Source organism: Gorilla gorilla, chromosome 4, assembly GCF_029281585.2.
Source record: "Gorilla gorilla gorilla isolate KB3781 chromosome 4, NHGRI_mGorGor1-v2.1_pri, whole genome shotgun sequence".
NCBI lineage: Eukaryota > Metazoa > Chordata > Mammalia > Primates > Hominidae > Gorilla > Gorilla gorilla.
In genome coordinates this window covers 150,921,825-150,944,603 of record NC_073228.2, presented here as the reverse complement: position 1 = coordinate 150,944,603, position 22,779 = coordinate 150,921,825, and the positions used below count along the sequence as shown (strand labels likewise).

The 22,779-nt window shown below is 38.2% G+C and overlaps 1 protein-coding gene across 4 annotated transcripts in view; it reads left to right on the top strand.

Moving 5' to 3' along the window:
• Window positions 1-1,454: 1,454 nt before the first annotated feature.
• PPP2R2B (protein phosphatase 2 regulatory subunit Bbeta) overlaps window positions 1,455-22,779 on the top strand; it is a 482,712-nt gene continuing 461,387 nt past the window's right edge. Inside the window, exons 1-2 of one of the 4 annotated variants that reach the window (XM_019028138.4) lie at window positions 1,455-1,718; window positions 1,839-1,916. In XM_019028138.4, the coding sequence (XP_018883683.2) occupies window positions 1,709-1,718; window positions 1,839-1,916 (88 nt within the window). In that variant the 5' untranslated portion in view covers window positions 1,455-1,708. Of the gene's footprint in view, window positions 1,719-1,838; window positions 1,917-22,779 lie in introns of those variants that run through there. The other 3 variants (XM_055388728.2, XM_055388727.2, XM_063706849.1) reach the window with 3 other exon arrangements.

Below are 22,779 nucleotides of genomic sequence, written 5' to 3'. Positions count from 1 at the left end.
CTTCCTTCTCCCCTTCTAGGTGCTAATTTTATTAGGAAGTTTTAGCCCTGTGTCATCTCAAAGGAGACATTGATACTTTACTACTTGATATCTGAAACTGTATTCCAGCTCAGCCTTCCAAATGAGATTCTTGCTGTGAAGCCTTACTGGGCTAAAGGGCCCAAACTGTCAAATGGGTATCCAACCTCTACACACTGGGAATACTGCAAGTCAGACAGGCTTGGTTGAAATCCCAACCTAGCCATGTGCTAGGTGTGTCCTTGAGGGAGTTACCAAAAATTCCTGAGTCTCAGTTTCCTCCCCTGTAAAGTGGGGATGATAATAATGCCCTCCCCATGATTTATGTAAGAATGGAGTTACTCTAAGTCGAGTGCTTACCACAGTGCCTGAAATTTTCTCAGCCAATATTCTTCTTTTTATTTTTTAGTATGAAACACTTTAGAATCAATCTTTACTGCTACTACTACTAATATCCATTATTAAGTTTCTTGACTGTGCTAATCACATTCAACATCCACAACTCTGAGAGATGGGTACCATTATTATTGCCATTTAAGATGAGGAAACTGTCTCATTATGCTTAGAAACTTGTCCCAAGTCAGAGCCCAACTATAAACCCTGCCTAATTGCAAAGTCTCTACTTTTAATGATGACTCTCTACTACTTCCATCAGATAACCCGTCAACAACACTGAGAAGAGCATATGAGAGGCAATGCTCCTCTCGTGTGGCTAAGCAGATGAAGGTTTCCGTATAGGAATTCAATAAAAATCTATGGCTGACAATGAAAATGACTACTCAGATCCCTGTGCATTTTTAAAGGTCAATTTGTTTTTGAAACTTTGTGGTTTTTTTCCTACTGAATTTAATCATTCTTAAATTCATACCATCTCCCAAAATTTGATTCTGCAATATTCTCTTGAATTTTGAAACCTAGTTGAATTGAAGGGGAATGTTCATGCTGTTGAGAAGAAAACTGGCACCCCTGCTACCCAGAAGTGTTCTGTAAAGGACTCTTTTGAATATGTAAAGGAATTAGAATATCTCTTAATATATGTATTGATATATTCATTAGTATTGGCTACATATATTTGTAGAAACCAGGAGTCACTATTACCCAGAACATTTAGCCCCATCAAATGTCCAACTGGATCTGAAACAAAAATACCCTTGGAACAAAATAGGCCACATTTGTCAGAAACTGACTCCCCAACTCTGTGTGAGCCACCCCGCCCCATCCCCAGCCTTGTTTTTTTTTGTTTTTCCCTACTCTGCAGTCAGCCTGACTTTGGCAAGCAGTCAAGAAGTGAACAAGAGAGATGGAAGTGCTCTGGGTATCTGACCCCTTACTGGCCGCTCAACCATGCAAGCTGTGAAGCCCAGTTTAAAAAAAAAAAAATGTTCCCTTTCTTTTCCTCTCACCCCTTAACGAACTGCCTCATTCTCTTCCCCACCATCACAGAAGGAAAACAATCAAAAGCATTAGTATTCCCGTGAAAAGGGCCAGTCACACAGGGGATGACTGCAAGTCCTTCGTAACCACTCCAGGACGCTGCCAGGGCCTGAGAAGGGACAAACTCCAATTGCTCCAGTTCAAACTGGTCCTGGCCTGGTCAAATGGAGGAGACAGAGCAGTGATTCACAGCAGGACGTGGTACTTGCAGACTGACCGTCCTCTCAGGACTCACTAGGGTCTCTTCTCTGACGAGATGATACCTGGTGTGCAAGTCTCCTTTTAGAAATGCATAGATTCTGCTATATATTTCTTTTCTTGTTGGTCTCTTAAGAACAACTGGGAGCTCTTACCTAACCTGAAGTGTCTCCTTGTGTTGTTTTCAGGAATTGGGACACTCACCCAGGACACACTATGGTGCTTCAGCCAAGTGAAAGGCACTATCGAGATCGGAACCACAGAAGGTAGGAGAAATCCCCATGCCCTTTTCCTTGCCTCCTTGGGAGTTTGTGCTGGTTTCAAATTAAAAACTTTCATCTTTACTTTCATGAATCTAAGTCCCCACACACCCCAGAATTGCATTCTAGGCTAGAAATGGATTTAATAATTTCTTTCTCTCCTGTTTTTTTTTCTGTTGAAATTTATTTTATTTCTACCAATGAGCAGCACTGAAATGAACTTTCAGTAAAATAGATTTGCAGAGACAGAGGCTACACTAGGCAAGCCTTGTTTCAGGATGATCTGTCAGCGCTGTAGAATTCTGAGTCCAGACATTTTAAGACTTTCAGCCATAATTCTCTCCCTTTCATTCTATGTGGAGGACCATTGGCAATACATGAAGTGCAGAGGGAGACTGAAGAAGTCAAGTCTAGTCATATGACTTACGAGAACATTGAATCCCAATCTTAGCATATAATTGCCTTTCTGGTTCTCAGGAGACTTTCCTATTCCAGGGCCCTTTACCTGGGATAATGCATTAGTTTTCCTCCTCCTGAAGAAGTTTTTAATTTTCTTTATTTTCTTCTTTTATAAGCCTGAGCTTGGAAACCTCCATGACTCTCCCTAAGGGTGTCTGCGTTACAAAACACTGGATGATAGGCAATTGGAAGGAACTAGAATAGCACTTCTGGGTATTTTAAATCACGGTTTAGCTCTTCTAGCAGAATGCAGTAGGGCTTGCCTGAAACAGATTTTGCTGCTTTGATGGTAGGTTTAGATTCCAGATGTGGTATAACACAGGTCTAAAACTAGTTTTAAAGAATGATGAAGTGAACAGTTGACAGGATTGAACACTATACTCAAACTAACATGCATAAATGCATGTGAACTTCAGGTCATTCTGCAGCACTTAAATTTTGAGTAAAAAGTAATTCAAGCAAAGATTAATCTGAGGAATTTGAAAAAGGTAGTTTATTTATAATCTTGCTATAATTCCTTTGTAGAGAATCTAATAGTGGGTGACCAAAAACCAAATACTCTATGTTTACGAAGTGGGAGAAAACACACTAAAATTAATAAATAAATCCATATAAAAGTATATTTAAAAGAAATTGATACAATGATTGCACATATTTATAAGGTACAGTGTGATGTTTTGATATGTGTATATTGTGTAATGATATCAAACCAAGATGATTAGCACATCCATTACCTCATACATTTATCATTTATTTGCGGTGAGAAGATTCAAAATCCTCTTTCCTAGCTGTTTTGAGATATACCATATGATATTGTTAACCATAGTCACCCTACTGTGCTATAGAACAAAACTTATTCCTCAGATCTATGACTTTATACTTATTGACCAATCTCTTTCCATCTTCCTACCACCCTCCCAGGCCTCTGGTAACCACTATTTACTATTCTCTACTTCTATGAGATCAACTTTTTTAGGTTCCTGATATGACTGAGAACATGTGGTATTTGTCTGTCTGTGCCTGGCTTATTTCACTATTAAGTGAACTATGTTAATAATGCCTTTCAGGTTTATCCATGTTGCCACATGACAGGATTTTATTCTTTTTTATGGCTGAGTAATATTCCATTGTGCATATATATATATATATATATAACATATAAAATGTGTGTGTATATTATATATATTATATATCCCATTTTATATCACATATTATATATATATATCACTGTATGTATCTATTCATCTGTTTATGAACACTTAGGTTGAGTTCATAATTTGCCTATTGTGACTAGAGCTGCAATAAACATGGGAGAGCAGATTTCTCTTCTATGTACTGATTTTATTATTTAAATATAGAATCAGTAGTGGGATTACTGAATCTAAAATTATATTTGTATATAAACTCATCTATTTTTGAGATGAATTGTCAAATAGAGCCTTACAAAAGATCCTTCTAAAGCCCCTATGAAGACAGATAGAAAATTATCAATCCCATTTTATGTCACCTAAAAGAAGATTTTTGAGTGTCTTCTATATGACAGCACTGTGCTAGACATTAGAAATTTTTTTAAAAAAGAAAGAAAAAAATGACCTACTCTCTAACCTCATGGTTCTTAAGAAAATGAAGCTCAAGTGAATGCCTTGTTTTAAATCTTGGCCATGATTCAAAATCATTTGAACTTTTTAAACAATAGAGACTCTGAGGTCTTCAAGAGCTACTAAGTTAGAGTTTCAAGGGTCAGGGTGATACAATGTGTTTTTATTTTTTGGTTGTTTGTTTTTTTTTTTTTGTTTTTTTTTTTTTGACGGAGTCTTGCTCTGCCGCCCAGGCTGGAGTGCAGTGGCACGATCTCGGCTCACTGCAAGCTCTGCCTCCCGGGTTCACGCCATTCTCCCGCCTCAGCCTCCCGAGTAGCTGAGACTACAGGCACCCACCAAATACGCCCGGCTTATTTTTTTTTTATTTTTATTTCTTTTTGTATTTTTAGTAGAGATGGGGTTTCACCGTGTTAGCCAGGATGGTCTCAAACTCCTGACCTCGTGATCCGCCTGCCTTGGCCTCCCAAAGTGCTGGCATTACAGGTGTGAGCCACCGCGCCTGGCCGATACAATGTGTTTTAATGTGTTTTAATGAGTTTACCCAGTTAATTCTGATGTAGTGGACTGGCTTTGGGCACCACAAGTCTAGATGACTTGTTCCAAGTAATCCATTATTCTCTTACTGGCTTCCCATCAATTATGAGAATTCTGAGTGTCTGCTCTAACTATAGGTCTTACCAGTTGCAGATTTATTATTTGCTTAAGACAAATTAATAAGATAATACAGATACAGCATTGGCCACAGTGCTCAATACTTTGTAAGTACTCGATATTTGTAAGCTATTATTATAAATATTATAATTAGACCCTCATTCTAAATTAGTGTTCACCAAAACCTTATGACAGGTAAGAATTTTTATTCCTACATTACCTATGAGGATATTGAAGTCAAGCAAACAAACAAAAAATATTAAGTACATTGCCAAAGGCACTATAGCTTATAAATGGGTGAGAGAGTTTTCAAACCTAGTCTTTGGGACTCCAAAGCCCCTGCTCTTTAAAGATTGTTTTGAAAATAGAGACTCTGACTTAGTAGTCTAGAATGAGGGCCTGGAATGTGCATTTTACACATATGCCCTTAGATGATCATTATGAATACACGTGAACTGAAGATAGGTTGAAATGTTTGTGTTGCGTAATACAAAAGTAGCCTGCTTGAACTGACTGTTAATTGGGTCAGAGTCAGGATCAAAATGACAATCCCTATTTTGTTTGGAAAGTGCACTTTAAAATAGTGAATATAGGCAGAAACTGTTTAAAAAGAAGAATTAGGTTGGTCACAAACACACAGCCACTGGCATGGAGGTTCCCTGGCCAACATATCTTAGATGTCATTTAACCTCCACTAACACTGCCTCAATGGAAGTTGAGTATGTGTTGAGTGAATTAATAAATGACTTTCACTTGCTACTAGTTAAAAATCTGGTTGAAAGGAAAGTAAAGGGGTTTAATTGGCATAATCTACCCTAATTTTCTATACGATCAAAGTCAATAAAAATTATTCAGCTTTCCCTTCCATGTTACTTATTCCTATTAATGGCTTTTTCTATTTCAGTTCTATCACTTACTAGCCAGTTACCTTGGCAAGTTAATGTCTCCATGCTTCAGTTTTCCTCATGTGTGGAATGGGGATAATCGTATAGTTACCCATTATGGCTATAAGGGCTAGGGGTGTGTGTGTGTGTGTGTGTGTGTGTGTGTGTATACACACATACATATATGTATAACATATATGTATATATTATATTTATGCATACATATGTGTATATTGTACATATATAATATATAATATATAATATTATACATATATAATATTATATATACAATATTATACATATATAATATACAATATACAATATTATACATATATAATATACAATATACAATATTATACATATAATACATATATAATATACAATATTACATATTATATATTATACATATATAATAATATAATATTACATATTATATATTATACATATATAATAATATATGTAATATATAATACATATGTATGTAATATATATGTATTATATATATATCAGGCCATTACCAATAGATTGTTATAAGATGTTCAAATTGCATCTTGGTGCAAGATACTTGTGTGCATCTTGGGTATCAAGTAGTAGACTAGAATTTTTTCACATGTTAAATTATTCTATAGGACTTTAAATGAATGATATTGTGAGTTCAACAATAAGCATTTAGTGAGTGCTTACTATATCCAGGGTACTGTCTCAGAAAGTGAGAGGGTTGTAAAGATAAACCAAATATAGTCCAAGCTCTCAAGAAATGCACCACTGAAGAGGAGACAGTGCATGGCCCAGAAGAGTAAAGCATCACATCAAATAGAACACAAGGTAAAATGAGCTACAGATAAAAGTGCTTAGGCTAAAGACTACAATGCTCAGACTACCAAAGAGGTAGGAATATCACACAAAATTTGGTGGAGCAAAATAGACTTGTGGGAAGAAACCATTTTAAGACAAATCTTAAATAATTTTTAAAAACATAATGTTTATTCTTTTATTTTTCTGATTACTTAAACAATATATTCTCAGTGTAGAAAAGTTTAACTTTAACCAATAAAAATCAGAAAATAAATGTCATTCATAAACCTACAACCCACAGATCAGCACTGTTAAAAGTTTATATTTTTCTAACCTCTTGATTATGCATATATGGTCATGAATTGATTCACTCAAGAAACAAGTACTGTGTGTCAAATACTGTGCAAGGAATTGGTTAGTTTACACCAGACAATATCAATTTTTTTTTACCAAAATGGAGTCATAATGGAAATACTATTTTGTAAATTGATGTTTTTACTTAACAATATATAGGATCATCTTTCATACAATAAGAGGTACATATACCCTAGTTTATTTACCTAGATTTTCAATATTTATAACATTGTTATGAACACCTAATAGTAAAATCTTTACATTTATCCAGGAAACGCAGTGTGATATAGTGATTAAGGGCATATGTTGCACAGTTAAAAATACCTGGTTCAAATTTAGCTTCACTACTTATGGGCATGGAGTAAGTTACCTCAAATTTTTCATGATTCTATTTCCTGATATGTAAAATTGGGATAATAAAGCTATTGAAGAATTCTTATGATAATATAATTAGATATATATTTTAAATAACATAACACATAGACATTATTCACTAATCATGATTAGCTACTGTGATTATATCCCTGGGACACTTTCTCAAAAATAGTATTCCTTGGGCTTTATAGGAAGTCTGATGAGAGACAATGTGGCTTTATTAGAGTGGAGAAGGTACAGATGAAGAGATAACAGGCTTCAGGCATGTTTTGGAGGCAATAGGCTGGATTTTGGGGGAGAAGTAAACTAAGGAATTAAGATAGTTTTCAGGTTTTAGCTTTGAACAGTTGGGTGGTTGGTGGACACCATTACTAACACTGGGAAACCTGAAAAAGAAAGATATTTGGGGAGAAAAATCATGAGCTTCATTTTGAACACAATTAATATGAAGTAGCTATGAGGTACAAAGGTATAAACATCAAGAAGGAAGTTGTATATATATATATGAGTCACATATATGCCTTCGAGAGACAATCTCAGAGATAGAGATAGAACCTGGGGAGGCCTCAGCATGCAGATGGTATTTGGCACCATTGAACTGAATGAGATCACATAACTTATGCAGATCATGTGGACATGCAGTCAACAAACAATTTGTTGATGACCTAAACTTACACTGTTATGCTGGTGGTTAGGATGCCATCTAAACATTGTTGACTTAGTTGAGTTATTGGAAGACACTTACACATTTAAAGGTTCTGATTTACCATGTGCAATGCTTGTATTTGATTTGCTTAGCAGGCATATTTCATATAACGTATGATTTCATTGCATGAAATTTTACATTATTTCCTCATTAGAAGTACTTTATATGGTAAAAATTGCCTACTCGATATCAGACAACTTCTTGAGACTTGGTTTCTGATTTTGTACAAGGGAAAAAGAATTATCTGGTGCAGTTTCTGTTTTTATCCCAGCTACAGCATATAACCATTTTCTTTCCGATACTGCAATTCTAGGGTGCTTTGTTTGTTCCTCACTCTGCAGTTCTTTGATGTCTGTCAACATAGGTCACTTCATCTTATTCATGGGAAATAATTGTGGCATTTATTCTGTTTTGCTACATGGGCATCACATTTTTTCCTTCCCTCCTTCTGAAAAGATCACTCATGTAGAGGGAAGGATGAGGCACTCTATCGATTCTGCTTTCTAATGAGAGAAAAACATCAATTTGACTGTCGATGTGAGGTGTATTTCACATACCCTAAAGTAAAAGCCAACAACTGTGACTTCCTTGCAAAGAGGAATCCTCTAACTATAACATTTGCAATAATGTTTCGTTTTGCATGGATGTTTAAGAAATTCGAGATTATAAGAATGATTTTTCAGCTTCCCTTCAGTGATTGTGACTCTTTGCTGTCACCAGAAAAAAAATAAGTAAATAAAAACCAATTGGGTTGTCTCAAAGCAGTAAAAAGACTTGTAGCCTTCACCTCATTTTATAGAAAGAAGTCAGTGATTGACAAATACACTTTCTTAGATGTTTAGATGTTTAGTTACGATAATTATAACTTCACCCCACAGATCTTAGCCTAAATGATAGAAAATGGAGCCTTACTTGCCTTGCTCTTCCCGCTCCTGAATACAGGGTGAAGGGCTGGCACTGAGAAGAATTCCCATTTCAGGGAGAAGGAATCCTGTCTTTTTGGACAGAAGCTTTCTAAATCAACAACTCAAGAGGATTTTTAATTAGGCACCAATTTGAAATCAAATAATCTCTCACTTTAAACTTGGTTCAGTTACCCACTTAGTGACCTTAGGCAGGATACTGAATGATTTTCCAACCTTATTGTGCATATGAATCCCCTGGGAATGGTGTTAAAATGTATATTACTAGATTTTACCTCTAGAGATTCTGATTCACTAGGTCTGGGATGGAGTCAAAGGACCTGTGTATTTCACAAGCATCCCAAATAATTCTTTTTTTTTTTTTTTTTTTTTTTTTGAGACAGAGCCTCACTATGTCACCCAGGCTGGAGTGCAGTGGCGTGATCTTGGCTCACTGCAACCTCCATCTCCCAGGTTCAAACAGTTCTCCTGCCTCAGCCTCCTAAGTAGCTGGGATTACAGGTGCCTGCCACCACCCCTGGCTACTTTTTGTATTTTTAGTAGAGATGGGGTTTCACCATATTGGCCCAGCTGGTCTCAAACTCTTGACCTTGTGATCTGCCTGCCTCGGCCTCCCAAAGTGCTATTACAGGCGGGAGCCACCATGCCCCGCCCATCCCAAATAATTCTAATAGTTTGATCCAAGAGACACATTGAGAAATTCTATTCTTTCTTTCCTTACATCAGAGGGCAAGTCTAAGAGCAGAGAAGATAGAAAATCTGAAGGTGTTTTGAGTGCATTTAAAGGAAACCAGAATGCCAATAAATGTGAGATACTGTGCAGCCAAGTTCTCTGCCTCGGGCACTGAAGGGAGTGAAAAACTTCCCTCTGTGTGTGAAAAAGAAGTGGAGATCTCTTCTCTGCACCTGGTAGGCTACAGGGGGATTTCCTATGCAACTTCACTTTGCATGGCACTCCAATCTGCCAGAAGAAAAATTGGAGTGATTATGAACAAGTTGTGCAAGATGAAAGCATTTTTTCTCAGCTGTGATGGAGAATGTCTTGATATGAGGAGGCTTGCTGTACTCTGCAGGTGAGTTGGTGAGAAGTGAGCTCTGGAGGAGGGGAAGCAGGTTCTTTGCATAACACTGAAGGCAAACATCCTGTTCTCTTTGCAAGCATTAGGTAATTAAATATTTCCTAGCCAAGAAGGAGAAAAAAACTCCATGGCTATTTATTTTACCCTTTCCCTAACGCCAATCACTTTAAATGTGTTTAATTAACAAATATTTATGGAGCACCTAGTATGTGCCAGGCACTGGGCTGGACGATGAGGCCAGTCATGGACAAAACCCTGTTGCTCCCCTCCATTAAGCACTGTACACTTTCCTGAGGACATCACCACATGGTTTTTAATGACAATCCAATGTGATTGTGGAAAGTGCTAGAAAAAGAGTAAGTCACCCAACCCACACTGGGAACAGAGCAGGGAAGGCTTGCTAGAGTAAGACTGGCTAGATTGGAAGCCAATCTGAGACCTAAAGTAGAAACAGGAATTAGCTAGGACTTCTGGGTACACAGACCCACATTTTATTCATGGTTCAATTATTCTCTTGTGCTATTTGCTCAGGTTTCCTGGGTGATTGTCAACTTGGGAGGATGAAAGGATATGTTAATAAATCTTTGAAAGTGCTGCACAATACCTGGTCAGGGTAGAGTAATAATAATGATAATTCCATTTAATCAGGTTTTACGAGATCAGACTCCTTAATAATTGCTTTCAACATGTTATCTCATTCCACCTTTGCTGCAACACTAAGATATGAGGCAGATGCCAGCTTAAGCCCATTTTACAGTGGAGGAAATTGAGACTCAGAAAGTTTAACAACATATCCATTTACACACCAGTCTGACCTCAGAGTTGGTATTCTCAACTATTGTGATTGAGTAATCTTGGAAAGTAACCTGACACCAAGCAGGGGCTTAATAAATATTTATTGACTGAAAATAGCCTTCAGTAACTAATAAATGTCAACTAACCAAAAAACATCAATATTACCACTAATACAACAATAATGGATATTTTTAGAGAATAAAAAATTCATTCAAAACAATTCATTACAGATACACAGGACTTTTCTACTTTTAACATATATGGGTCATATACATCTTATTAACCCATAGGAGATAACTAGAATCAGTCTTATAATCCCACTTTGCAGACAAAAAGTTAGTATAGATATTATAGATAGTAGACCTAATTTTCTTCATAGATATGAGGAGATTAAGGCAGCTAGAGATAAGTTTTAAATTGCCCCAATGTCTTATAGAGACCAGAAAGCAAATTTTTGAATCCTACACCAGAAATTTTTTTACTGCTCATCTTCCCCTGGATGCACTGAGTGAGTTTAAGACATGGTTGACTGTCTTGAAAATGCAGGGCATAGGACACCAAGGCAACTCAAAGGAAATCCATCATGCTTTCAAGATGCTTTCAGCTCCAACAGAAAACCGCTATCAAAATATCTGGAACAGTAAAAGAATGATCTCTTCTGCAAATATCTACTGAGCACCTACTATGTGCTTGGCATTCTAGGCACTGGAGATTCAACAGTGGAGGGGCTAGATAATAGATGTAATAAACAAGTGGAATATAAAATATGAGGCTATAAATGCAAGAAAATAAACCAATATGGGGTTCAGGGATATGGTGTTCTCTTTTAAATAGGATGGTCAAGACTTCATGCAAAAGATGACATTTGAGCAACGATTTGAAGAAGGCAAAAAAAAAATATATCGTCATGTGAATATCTGGGGAGGAGAGTTCCAGATAGAGGGAACAGCCAGTACAATTGCCCTGAGGCAAGAGCTTATCTGGTATGTTTAAGGACTGGACTTGTGGCCAGTGTGTCTGAAGTTGAGTAGGCAAAGGAGGAAGTTGTGAAAGATGGAGACAGATGATGGCAGACAGATGCAAGATGGGGACCTTATAAACCATTATAAATAGCTGGACTCCTGCCTGAATGAAATAGAGAGCCACTAGTTGAAAAACGCTCTTTCTAGCAGCAGCTCAATTAAGGGACCACTGTCAGAAGCAGGAATCGGTTGAAAGGTTATTGCAATAATCCAGTTTTTCACATAATAAGTCATAAGGCAGGGAGCCCCCAGAGCTGATAAATTCCCTAGGTGAAGCACAGCATAGGGGACTCAGATCCTCTCCATCTCCCTGCCTTGCTGTCCTTGGAATGTCAGCTTGGTCCCAAGACAACTGCTACAATTCTGGGTGTCATACTCACATAAACCAACAATGTCAAGCGAAAGGACATTCTGATTTTTTTTTTTAAATAAAGTAAACTTTTCCATCAGATATCCCTAGAAAATTTCTTTTGATGTCCCCTTTGCCACAGTCTAAGTCAGATGCCCACTTCATTTTATTTTTTTTCAAGACGGAGTCTCGCTCTGTCGCTAGGCTGGAGTGCAGTGGCGTAATCTCGGCTCACTGCAATCTCCACTTCCCAGCAGATGCCCACTTCTAAACCATCCATTGGCAAGGAGAATGGGATTAGCCTAACTAGCTTTATACAAATAGGCTTGCATCTGAGTTTGGTATAGGATCATCATGCCTGAGTGGAGGATGCCACAACAAAATCTCGGCTTTGCAGCAAGGAATGAGGATGTGATTCAAGGTAGTCCGACAATAGTATCAGCTACAGGAAAAAAAAGACAGATAAGGCTTAACCAGTTCTATTGCTACCACTGTGCCAAGGGTGGTGGGTCTTTGGCCTTGTTCTTGGTAAAACATTTGGCTCAGGCAAATCCAGACACCAAGCTTCTCTAGACGGACTTGCCTTGAAGCTGGGGCCCAGGGTGTGTGAGAAGAGCATTTGCCTTTTTGTAAATGTTGCTCATTAAGCAGGCTCAGCATCATCCTACTAACTGCCTATGCTATTAGTTAATGGAATTTAAAAGCCAACAATAAATAATTAAGCACATGGACATTGTGGGGTGGTTCCTGGTTTTTTGCTCAAGGTTTCAAGTAAGGATTACGCCTTTTTCTTAGTATATTTATTTTTAGTCTATCATATAGAGCTTTAAAAAAGAGTGTATAAATAACTTTATACCAATTTGGTTGCAGGTAAGAATATTGAATTTTATTCATCCATTTATTCCGTAAATATATATGAGCAGTAGGTGTTGAAAACACAGAAGCCCTCAAAATAGCCACGGTCTGTGGTATTAATGGAGCTCACATTCTAGTGCAGAGGTGGACAATGGAAAATGCAAGCTTACAAAATCACAAGACATTTTCTGATGATGACATATGCTATAAAGAATATAAAATGGGCCTGGTGTGGTGGCTCACGCCTGTAATCCCAGCACTTTGGGAGGCCGAGGCAGGCAGATCACGAGGTCAGGAGTTTGAGACCAGCCCGACTAACATGGTGAAACTCCGTCTCTACTAAAAATACAAAAATTAGCCAGGTGTGGTGGCAGGCGTCTGTAATCCCAGCTACTCAGGAGGCTGAGGCAAGAGAATTGCTTGAACCCGGTAGGCGGAGGTTGCAGTGAGCCAAGATTGTGTCACGGCACTCCAGCCTGGGAGACAGAGCAAGACTCCATCTCAAAAAAAAAAAAAAAAGAGTATAAAATGTGTTTATGTGGGAGTGGCTAAATGAGGGAATGGGGAATGCTACATTATTAGATGGCTTTTCTGTGAAGGCTTTTCTGAAGAGGTGACATTTAAGCTAAGACCCAAATAATGAGTAGAAACCATGTTCAAAAAAATCCATGGGAACAGTGTTTAGACACAGGAGACAACAAGTGTGAAGGCCTTGGACAGAAGCAATCCAGGCATGGCCAGAAGGAAGGCCAGGATGCCTGGATTGGTCAGTAAGGGAAGAGTTTATGTTGAAGTTGTGGAGGGAAGCAGAGGCAGGTTCAGGTGTGAGCTTGCAAGCCATGGTAAATAATTGTGTTTTATTCTGGGTACAATGGGAAGCTCTCAGGAGTCTAAGGATGGAAGTACTCTGATGTTTTAGGACCTAAATCCTAGGGCATTTCACCTCAGTGGAGAATTTTCAGTAACATAATCTTCCTTATACTTGTATTGTGAAAATTAAACCTCACCTCTAAACTCAACTCTTTTTGTTTTGTTTTTGCTTCCGACGTAGAGCTCTTCATACCTCACCTCTCATAGTAAAATGCTGTCTGTGGTCTGAAGTTCACTGTGCTATCTTGGCCCAGGATCACCACTGGAATTTGTAAATGTTACAGTTTTGTTCAGTGCCCAAAAGCAATTTTCAAGGCATTGTTGAGATCACTTAAATTTGGCAGCCTTTAGACCTGACCATGTCCTTTCAGCTTACAGTTTAGGGAACATAAGATCTGTTGTTTTTTCATTTTATTTTTTACTGGGGATGATATTTCCATAATTGTATTAGCTGTTTCTTAAGGGTCATTATCATCTATTGTTTCATGAGTGATTTTTCTGATTACGATTTAAAGCAACCTTTCCCAAAATTATGGCACAGTCGTTTGTCCATGTGTGCTTCTCACTCTACACCATTAATCAAATATACCAGGTAATTTTATGTTGGCAGGTCTATACCAATGATATTCAAGCAGTAATGATTTCCAAATATTGACATTAAGTGCCTATTTTCCAAGGAAAACTGATGGCAATTTTTTACAGCTTATTATTCACACATGGTTCAGAATGTATACTCCTTTTCTTTCTTCAGTCAATGATTCATGTAAAGCGCAGCTTCTCATCAGGTGTACCTGAGAGAGAATATTTTTCTAAAAAGTATCTTACAGCATGCTGAAGATGTCTTTTAAAAATATTGCTATTTAATAGCAGTTTAAACCAAATTCATGAAACTAAAGCAGAACAAATAAATAACAAACTTTATTTTAAAAACAACTCAGATATTACTGTTTAAAAACTTGCATTTTTTTTCACATAAAGTAATACTCTTTGTGTTTCTAACAGAAACTTGAGGGCATTAGAAAGACTTTACAATAGTTAAGAGAATGACCTATGAACAGATGGCCTGGGTTTGAATCCCAATGAAACGACTTTCTGTGTCACTTTGAATAGACTGCATAACTGTATTTTGATTTGATTTAGCTTCACTTTACTCCTCTGTAAAATGGGAAAGTAGTAGTTTCTCCTTCATAGGCTTGTCAGGAGGATGAAATAAAATAATCTACACAAAGCACAGTGCTTGACACAGAGTGAATGCTAAGTAAATGTTAGCTGTGATACTAATGAAAACAGATAACAAGAAAATAAAAATGACTCGTCATTCTACCACCCAGATCATTATTTTTTAATATTTAATATTTGCTAAGTTTAGTAAACTCTCTCTAAATGAGCTTAAAATGGCCATCAGATCCATGTGTTTACTAAAAAGATTATTTACACCTGGGTGCACACAAAGATTATATTTCATCTTTGGGAAGAGCAATAAACACCTGTAGAGGGTTCTAGGCTCCAGTTCTACAGACATGATGTCAGAGCAAGTGGAAGAAAATTACAGACAGCTAGTTGTCTCTACATCATCAACAAACATGAACAATTAATTAGGACTTCTTACACCTAATCCAAGTATTATTTACCCACATGATGTTAATGAACAAATAGGTAACTGTGCGATTAAACACTTAGATTCATAGCATATTGGAATTTGAGGGAATTTCCTTTGAAGGAAACTGGGAGATCTTTTTTAGAAGATCTGCTCACTTATAGACAGAGAAGGTGGGGTAAAGAAAGGAAAACAGACAGAATGAAGTTATGTGGAAGTTTCCTCTTCCACATTACCACTTAATGTTTCCACCACTCAGGTTCCCCTGTGGCATTAAGGGATTAGAGTCTCTCTCTGATATCCCTTCTGGTGGAAAAACAAAGGGAATATTACTTGGCCTGGAAAAAGAAAGAAAGCCTGTCATTTGTGACAACACAGATGAATCTAGAGGACATGATGTTAAGTGAAGCAAGACAGGCACAGAAAGGCAAATACCAGATGATCTCACATCTGTGGAATCTAAAAAAGTCAAGCTCATAGAACCAGAGAGTAGAGTGATAATTACTAGCGGTTGGGGTAAGAGGAGGGTGGGGATACAAAGGATACAAAATTTCAGATAGACAGGAGGAATAAATTCAAGAGATGTACTGTACAACATGGTAACTGTAGTCAATAACAAGGTATTGTATACTGGAAAATTGCTGAGTAGATTTTTAGTGTTCTTATAAGTAAATAATAAGTATGTAAGATAATGTGTATGTTAATTAACTTAGCCATTCGAAATGTGTACATATTTTTAAACACCATGTTGTACACCGTAAATGTAGACAACTTTTTCTCAATTAAAAATAAAAACCTCCTGACCGTCTAGCAGATGTTAGCATTTTCTACCTCTATTTTATCAGTCAGCTGTTTTCTTTAACCTAGGTGGTGATTAAATGCACAAATATTAAAGGAGGAAAGACAGTAGCCCACCAAGGGCCTTGGTGTGGTCTTTTGGCCAACACCCAGGCTAATCACATCAGCAGAGTGGTTCAGGCCATGTATTTGGCTCTTGATGAAGCCTGGCTTCCCTGGTCTTCTCTAAAGCCTTCCTCAGAAACTGCTGACATTTCCCAACTTCTCATGGGCAAGGGAGGCTTGATGATACAAAAAAAAAATCATGATTAGAAATGGCTTTCTAATAGTCCAAGAAAGGCATTAAGACAGGGGCCATATCTATCTTATTTGTCTAATACGGTGCCTGACACTTATTGAAAAGTTGATAAACTTAACATTGAAGAAAAATTATGGTCAGCGCTGAGCACATCCAACATTCCAGGTGCTAGGCTCTTGGTGTGTCAAGCACTTTCTAAGGTCTCACTTCTTAGCAGAGGCTGCATGACACCATAGTGAAGAGCACAGGTTCCAGAAAGTCTCACCCAGGTTTGCATTCCAGAAAATCTGCTATATGAGTATGGCATTTAATGTATCTGTGCCTCAGTTTCTTCATCTGTAACATAGGGATAATAATTGAAGCTACATCCAGGGCTCTTGTGAGGATTAAATTAGCTAATACATGTAAAGAATTTACAATGCAGCATGGAATACAGTCAGCATTCAATAAATGCTTGCTCTGTCATTATTAATGTTAGCACTAACTTACTCACTCCATGGGCCCTCTGAAGGAGATATTCCAATACCTAGATATTGGCAGAGGAAATTGAGATTTGAAGAGCTTAAATGATTGAATGGTTCCTCCAAAACTATCATTAGTCACCAGAAAACCTATGATTTAAACCCAGAAAGTAAACATTCAAGGGAATCAATAATGGTTCTATGTGGTAGTTAAGAGAGCAGGCTTAACAACCTGACTCGGGAGTCAGTCTGTTGGGTTTGATTCCAGCCCGAATCAGGACCCTGTTATTACCAGGTGTGCGTCCTTGATCAGGTTATTCTGAGCCTGGGGGTCCTGAGAATAATACATCCTATCTCACAGGGATGTTACAAGATTTAAAGGAGATAATGCTTGTTGGCATTTAGCTCACGGACCCGCACCCAGCAGGCACCCCATAAACTCTTTCATTTTTGTCAATAGTAGCAATGGCTGTAGTAAACTCCAGTTTCTTCCTCCAAAAGCCCTCCCAAACACCCAAGAATCATTCTTGGCTCTGCCTTCCTAACTTCCTTCAACACTCATACTCATGCACTCTATCACTAAGTCATATGTCATTTTCCCTCTTTTCTCTAAATAGGTCAGTATCTCCAATCCCTCAACCTCGCTCCAACCCCATTGCCACTATCTTAGTTTGGACACCATCTTCTCTTCTCTGGATATTGGAGCAGCCTCTTTGGCTTACTCCCCCTCTCCTTATTGTCTTGGCCACCTCCAGTCTATTCTTCACACTGTATCCAGAGTAGCATCTCCAGTGTGTACATATGTCACTTGCCTCCCAAAAAGCTTCATTAGGTTTCATTTTCTTAGGATACCCCCAGTCTCACTCACCATTCTCCTCATGTACTCTCTGCTCCATGTGTCCTCTAATGCCATATCCCCTCACCTCCAGCACTACACACATACTGTCCCCTTTGCCAGAAATATTTTCACTCTCTCTTTTTCTGGCAACCCCCGTTCATCATTCAAATCTCAGTTTTGGTTTCATTTTCCCAAGTAAGCCGTTCTTAACCCTGAACTCTGAGCTTCGTGGCCCTTGTAGAAGGTCCTGAATGTTCTCCATCATACACTTACCAAATGCATTATAATTTTCTTGCTCCTTGTATGTTTTCTCTACTAGTCCATACTCTGCGTGAAGACAGGATTATATCTAACACGTCTGCTACAACTACTTGCTGATATACAACTACAAGTTGTGTAAGCGTTCCTAGTGCCCAGCACCATGCCTGGTGTATGCTAATGCTTAGCAAATACATATTGAATAAATGCATGATTAAGTAAATGAAAGAATACTAGCTTTCCAATTAGCAAGAAAAACCAAGAAGACAGGATACTCCAAGAAAATTCATTCTACTGCCCAAACTGGTATTTCTTACTGCTAAGTTCAACTCCTTGTCAGTGTACTTGGTTTATGGAATGCCTTATAGTTTAAATGATTTATCCTGGAATAGAGCAGCTATTTTTCAATGTGCCAGTATCAGTGGATGCCTAAAGAGCTAGGTAAGACCAAATGGCAACAACCTTATATAGTTAAGTTTTCAAAACACATTTACAAATACTGTTTCATATGCTAGATTGTTTTGATTTGTATACTAGACCTGTGGGAGAATGAGGTGAGGAAACTAAGGTATAAAGAATTACACACAGATCTTAGTTCTTCTTTATTCTAATCAAAATATTATTTACCCTCGTTATGCTGCCTAATATGCAATTAATGTGTCCATTATCACAGCCCAGGTCTCTGAGGCCGTATTGCTGTGAAGCAGTGATTCTCAATATAGGGTGTGGGAGGGTAATTTTGCACCCCCGGGGATATTCACTGATGTCAGAAAACATTCTGGATTGTCCTGACTGGGGGATGGGGGATGTGCTACTGGCCTCTATTGGGTAGAGCACAGTGACACTACTAAACATCCTCAAACAGCCCCATCTCCCCCACACAACCACACAATTGCCTTGTCCAAAATATCAATAGGGCTGAGGTTGAAAAACCCTGCCATAAAGCAAAGCTCATAGACTGAAACAGCAAAGGGGAAGGTAATTGTGTAAATCTCTCCAGATGTAATCCAGATGTAGAGGAACTGATGAGTACATACCCTGTTTAAAGGCATGACGTTTGAATTAGAAAATATAATACTCTGCAGGCCAAACAGAACTCTCATGCAGGCTGCTGTGAGCAGTGTGACACACCCAGGGGAAGGTCCTCCCTGAATGAGCAAATCTGGCCCCTTACTGTAAGGACAACAGGTACAACATTTTCTCCTCTGCTACCTCCTAAAAGATTTACTATTATGGCCTCTCAGAATCAAGAGGAAAGCTGGCTTAAAAGTGTTTTCTTGAAAAGACGTTAAATCCACTTACTCAAATGCCTATTCTGTATCTCTAAGTGTTAGCCTACGGGTCAGAAAACTAAGATCTTGCCACCTGGATTCATGTGCTGCGTTCCTTTCAAATCCTCTAACATTCTCATCTGTCCAAGAAGAAATACGCTGCCTAATCCTGGGGAAGGCTCTAAGGCCAAAATAGATATCAGAGTCACAGCAATCCTTTTAAAATATTGTTTCATATCAGAATATTGGTTCCTTTTCATAATATTCATGATTTAATTAAAATGCAGAGATGTCTGGGAAGGAGGCAGATAGGACAGTTTTTTTCTGCAGAACAGGAAGCACATTCTGGATTTACTTTGGAATGCTTTCTTTTTATGAAGGCTTTGAGGCATTATATACACTGAATAACTGGAACATTTTTTATCCAGCTTGGACAAGAAATATTAAAGTCCACTATTTCCAAACGAGAGCTAACAAGTGCATAGCCCAAATACAGCAACTGAAATCTGCTTTATATATTTAAAATATGTTTTATAATTCCATTAATTTATAATAAATAGGAGAAAGAGTGAATTTGAGCTGTTTTAATAAAACTGTTACTGTTACCTCTTACCAGAAGGCTCTTCCCACTTATATCTTCACACGTGCAAATTCTTCCTCTCCTTCATAGCCTATCTCAGATGCCACCACCTCCAGGAAGTTTTCTTGGATTCTGTCCCAATGTCCCATTTAGGTGTGAGAGTTTTCTACTATGCATCTCTTTTGGCCCTTCTGTAATATTTATATATTTATTACTTAATTTTGTCTTTCTTTTCTATCTCCCTTCCCTTCCCTTCCCTTCCTTTCCCTTCTCTTCTCTTCCCTTCCCTTCTCTTCCTTCCTTTTCTCCTTCCTCTCCTCCCCCTTCCCTTCTTCCCCCCTTTCTCCCTCCCTGTCTCCCTCCCTCCCTCCCTTTTACATTCTATGCCCACACATGCATCTAATCTCATAGTCCTTGGCACCATGTCCTAGGAATAGCAAAGTTTCTACACATATTGGATCTCTGGAGACACTGATAGGTAGGTGTGTGGATTTGGCTAGATTTCTTCTACATGATTACAGTAGTCATTGGCAAACTCTTTCTTTCAAATAGGTCAGAAGTAAATTTGCCCAGCCCTAATCAAATACCCACAAGTTCCAAATAAGCAGATACAAAATCTTAGTGTCAGTCTTGGTGCGGTGTCCTATACCAGACAGTAGGGGAGATAATGTTCAGATCAGGCAACTCAGAGAGCACGGTGGCACGGGACAGCCTGAGGGAAGGAATAAGCGGAAAGCCTGTACTGGAATGTTACCTCCTCCACTTGCTTGCAGTTGACTTTATTTAATGTCTCTGTGTAAACTTCCTCATCTATAAACAGATAAAATAATGATATTTATTTTAGGTTTTTCAGGAGGATTCAATGAGATATTCTAGGTGTAGCACTTAGCAGAGTAACTGGAACCTAGTCACTCAGATGAATGAAGAACTCTGATGAATATAGATTTGGTGGTTGCTCTTATTACTACTACCGTCATGCATCACTTGATGATGGGGAAACATTCTGAGAAGAGCAATATTAGGCAATTTTGTCATTGTGCAAACATCCTAGAGTGCACTTACACAAACCTAGATGGTACAGCCTATTGCTCCTAGGCTACAAAGCTGTACGGTCCTGAATGTCATGGTCCTGAGTACTGTGGGCAGTTGTAACACAATGATAAGCATTTGTGTATCCAAACATATCTAAACATAGAAAAGGTCCAGGAAAATACGGTATTATAATCTTACGGGGACACCTTCATATTTGCAGTCCACAGTTGACTGAAATGTCATTATGGCACATGACTGTATTATCATCATCTATTAAAATCAAATCATGTTTCCATGGCTCAGAACCAAAAAACAAACAAACAAACAAACAAAAATCCTGTTGTCTACCTGCTCTGACATCTCTTTATAAATTAAGAGATTTTATTTGTCTACTCTTTCTAAGTACTATGAGAGTTACTATATAAAATTTGGTGCAAAACATGCTTGGCTTTATTGTGCTTTTCCTTCTTTCGTTCTTTTTAATGAGAGCCAAAATCTTCTGTTGTGAGGCACTGGGCTTTTTTTCTTCCCCTGCTGCATGGTAGCAGCTGCTCTAAATGGAGCCGACCCCCATCTTCAAAGTCCTCTTCAGTCTTATCTGTAGCTGCCCACCTCTCTTGCTTTAGTCACATGCCAAGAGAGCTGGCTGAATCATCAGTCCAGACTGCCAATCAGAAATATGAATGAAGTCACTCCTGACTGCTCTGCTAGGTCTAAGGGATACAATGAGTGAGAAAGACAACATACTCTGTGTCCCTGTAGAGCTTATATTAAAGCAGTGAAACAAATGTTAAATAAATTATTTTTAAAATATGTAGGTAGTTAGTTAAATTAGAAGAGGAAATCTCTGTGAGGATAAATTGCAGGCTACAGTGGGGTAAATGAGAGGGCCAAACCCATTCCTTGGCCATTAATTTGTCTTTCATTTTCAGCTCAAATGTCACCTCCTCCAAGAAGCCTTCCCTGACCATCAAGCAAAGCAGTCACTCTCTAATCCATGTCCCACTTTATTTCCTTCATTCTACTTTTCACCACCTAAAATAACCTTGTTGATGTAATGTTTGTTTATTACCTACCTCTTTCTTTGAGAATATAAACTCAAAGAGCTAAACCTTAATATATTATTTACTGCTGTATCCTCAACACCTAGAAGAGTGCCTGGCATTTAATAGCTGCTAAAAAAGATTATATTGTATGAATGAATGGATAAATGAATTAACCACAAAGAGGATCCTCTTTCTTTCAGGTCAGAATTTAACAAGTTGTGAATTTCACACACTGGCTAGTGGGTGTAGGAAGTGTGATGGAAATTGTCAGAATTTTCTTTATTCAGTTCAACTCAATTCAGCTCAATTCAATCCAGCATGTACTTATCAAACTCCTCTTATGCTTCAGGCAGCAAACTTTGATCTCAGAATTCAGCACAAAAAAAGTCCAATTTTTACCTTCTTGCAACTTAGGGTCTGGCCAGGGTGTCAGATACTAAACAGCAATTATCAAAGAATCCTAAGCACTTTATTGGATTACCTCACTTAATCCTCACAGCAGCTCAGGAGCTGTATATGTTGGGAATGGTTATTATACCCAAAGAAGAAAGGAGTAGGTTTTCATTTTTTTTGTTGGTTTTTTTTTTTTTTTTTTTTTTTTAAGACAGACTCTCACTTACTTTGTCACCAAGGCTGGAGTGCTGTGGTGTGAACGTGGATCACGGCAGCCTCAACCTCCCAGGCTCAAGTGATCCTCCTGCTTCAGCCCCCCAAGTGGCAGGGACTATGGGTGGGTACCACCACACCTGGATAATTCTCTGTATATTTTTTAGAGGTGGGTATTCACCCTATTGCCCAGGCTGGTCTCAAACTCCTGAGTTCAAGTGATCTGCCCACTGCAGCCTCCCAGAATGCTAGGATTAGACGGGTGAGCCACCACACCTGGCTGAGAGTAGGTATTTTATCTGTCATGTTTACTGTTGATTCCTTGGCACCATGCACAGTGCCTGGCCTAAGTAAGTATTCAATAAA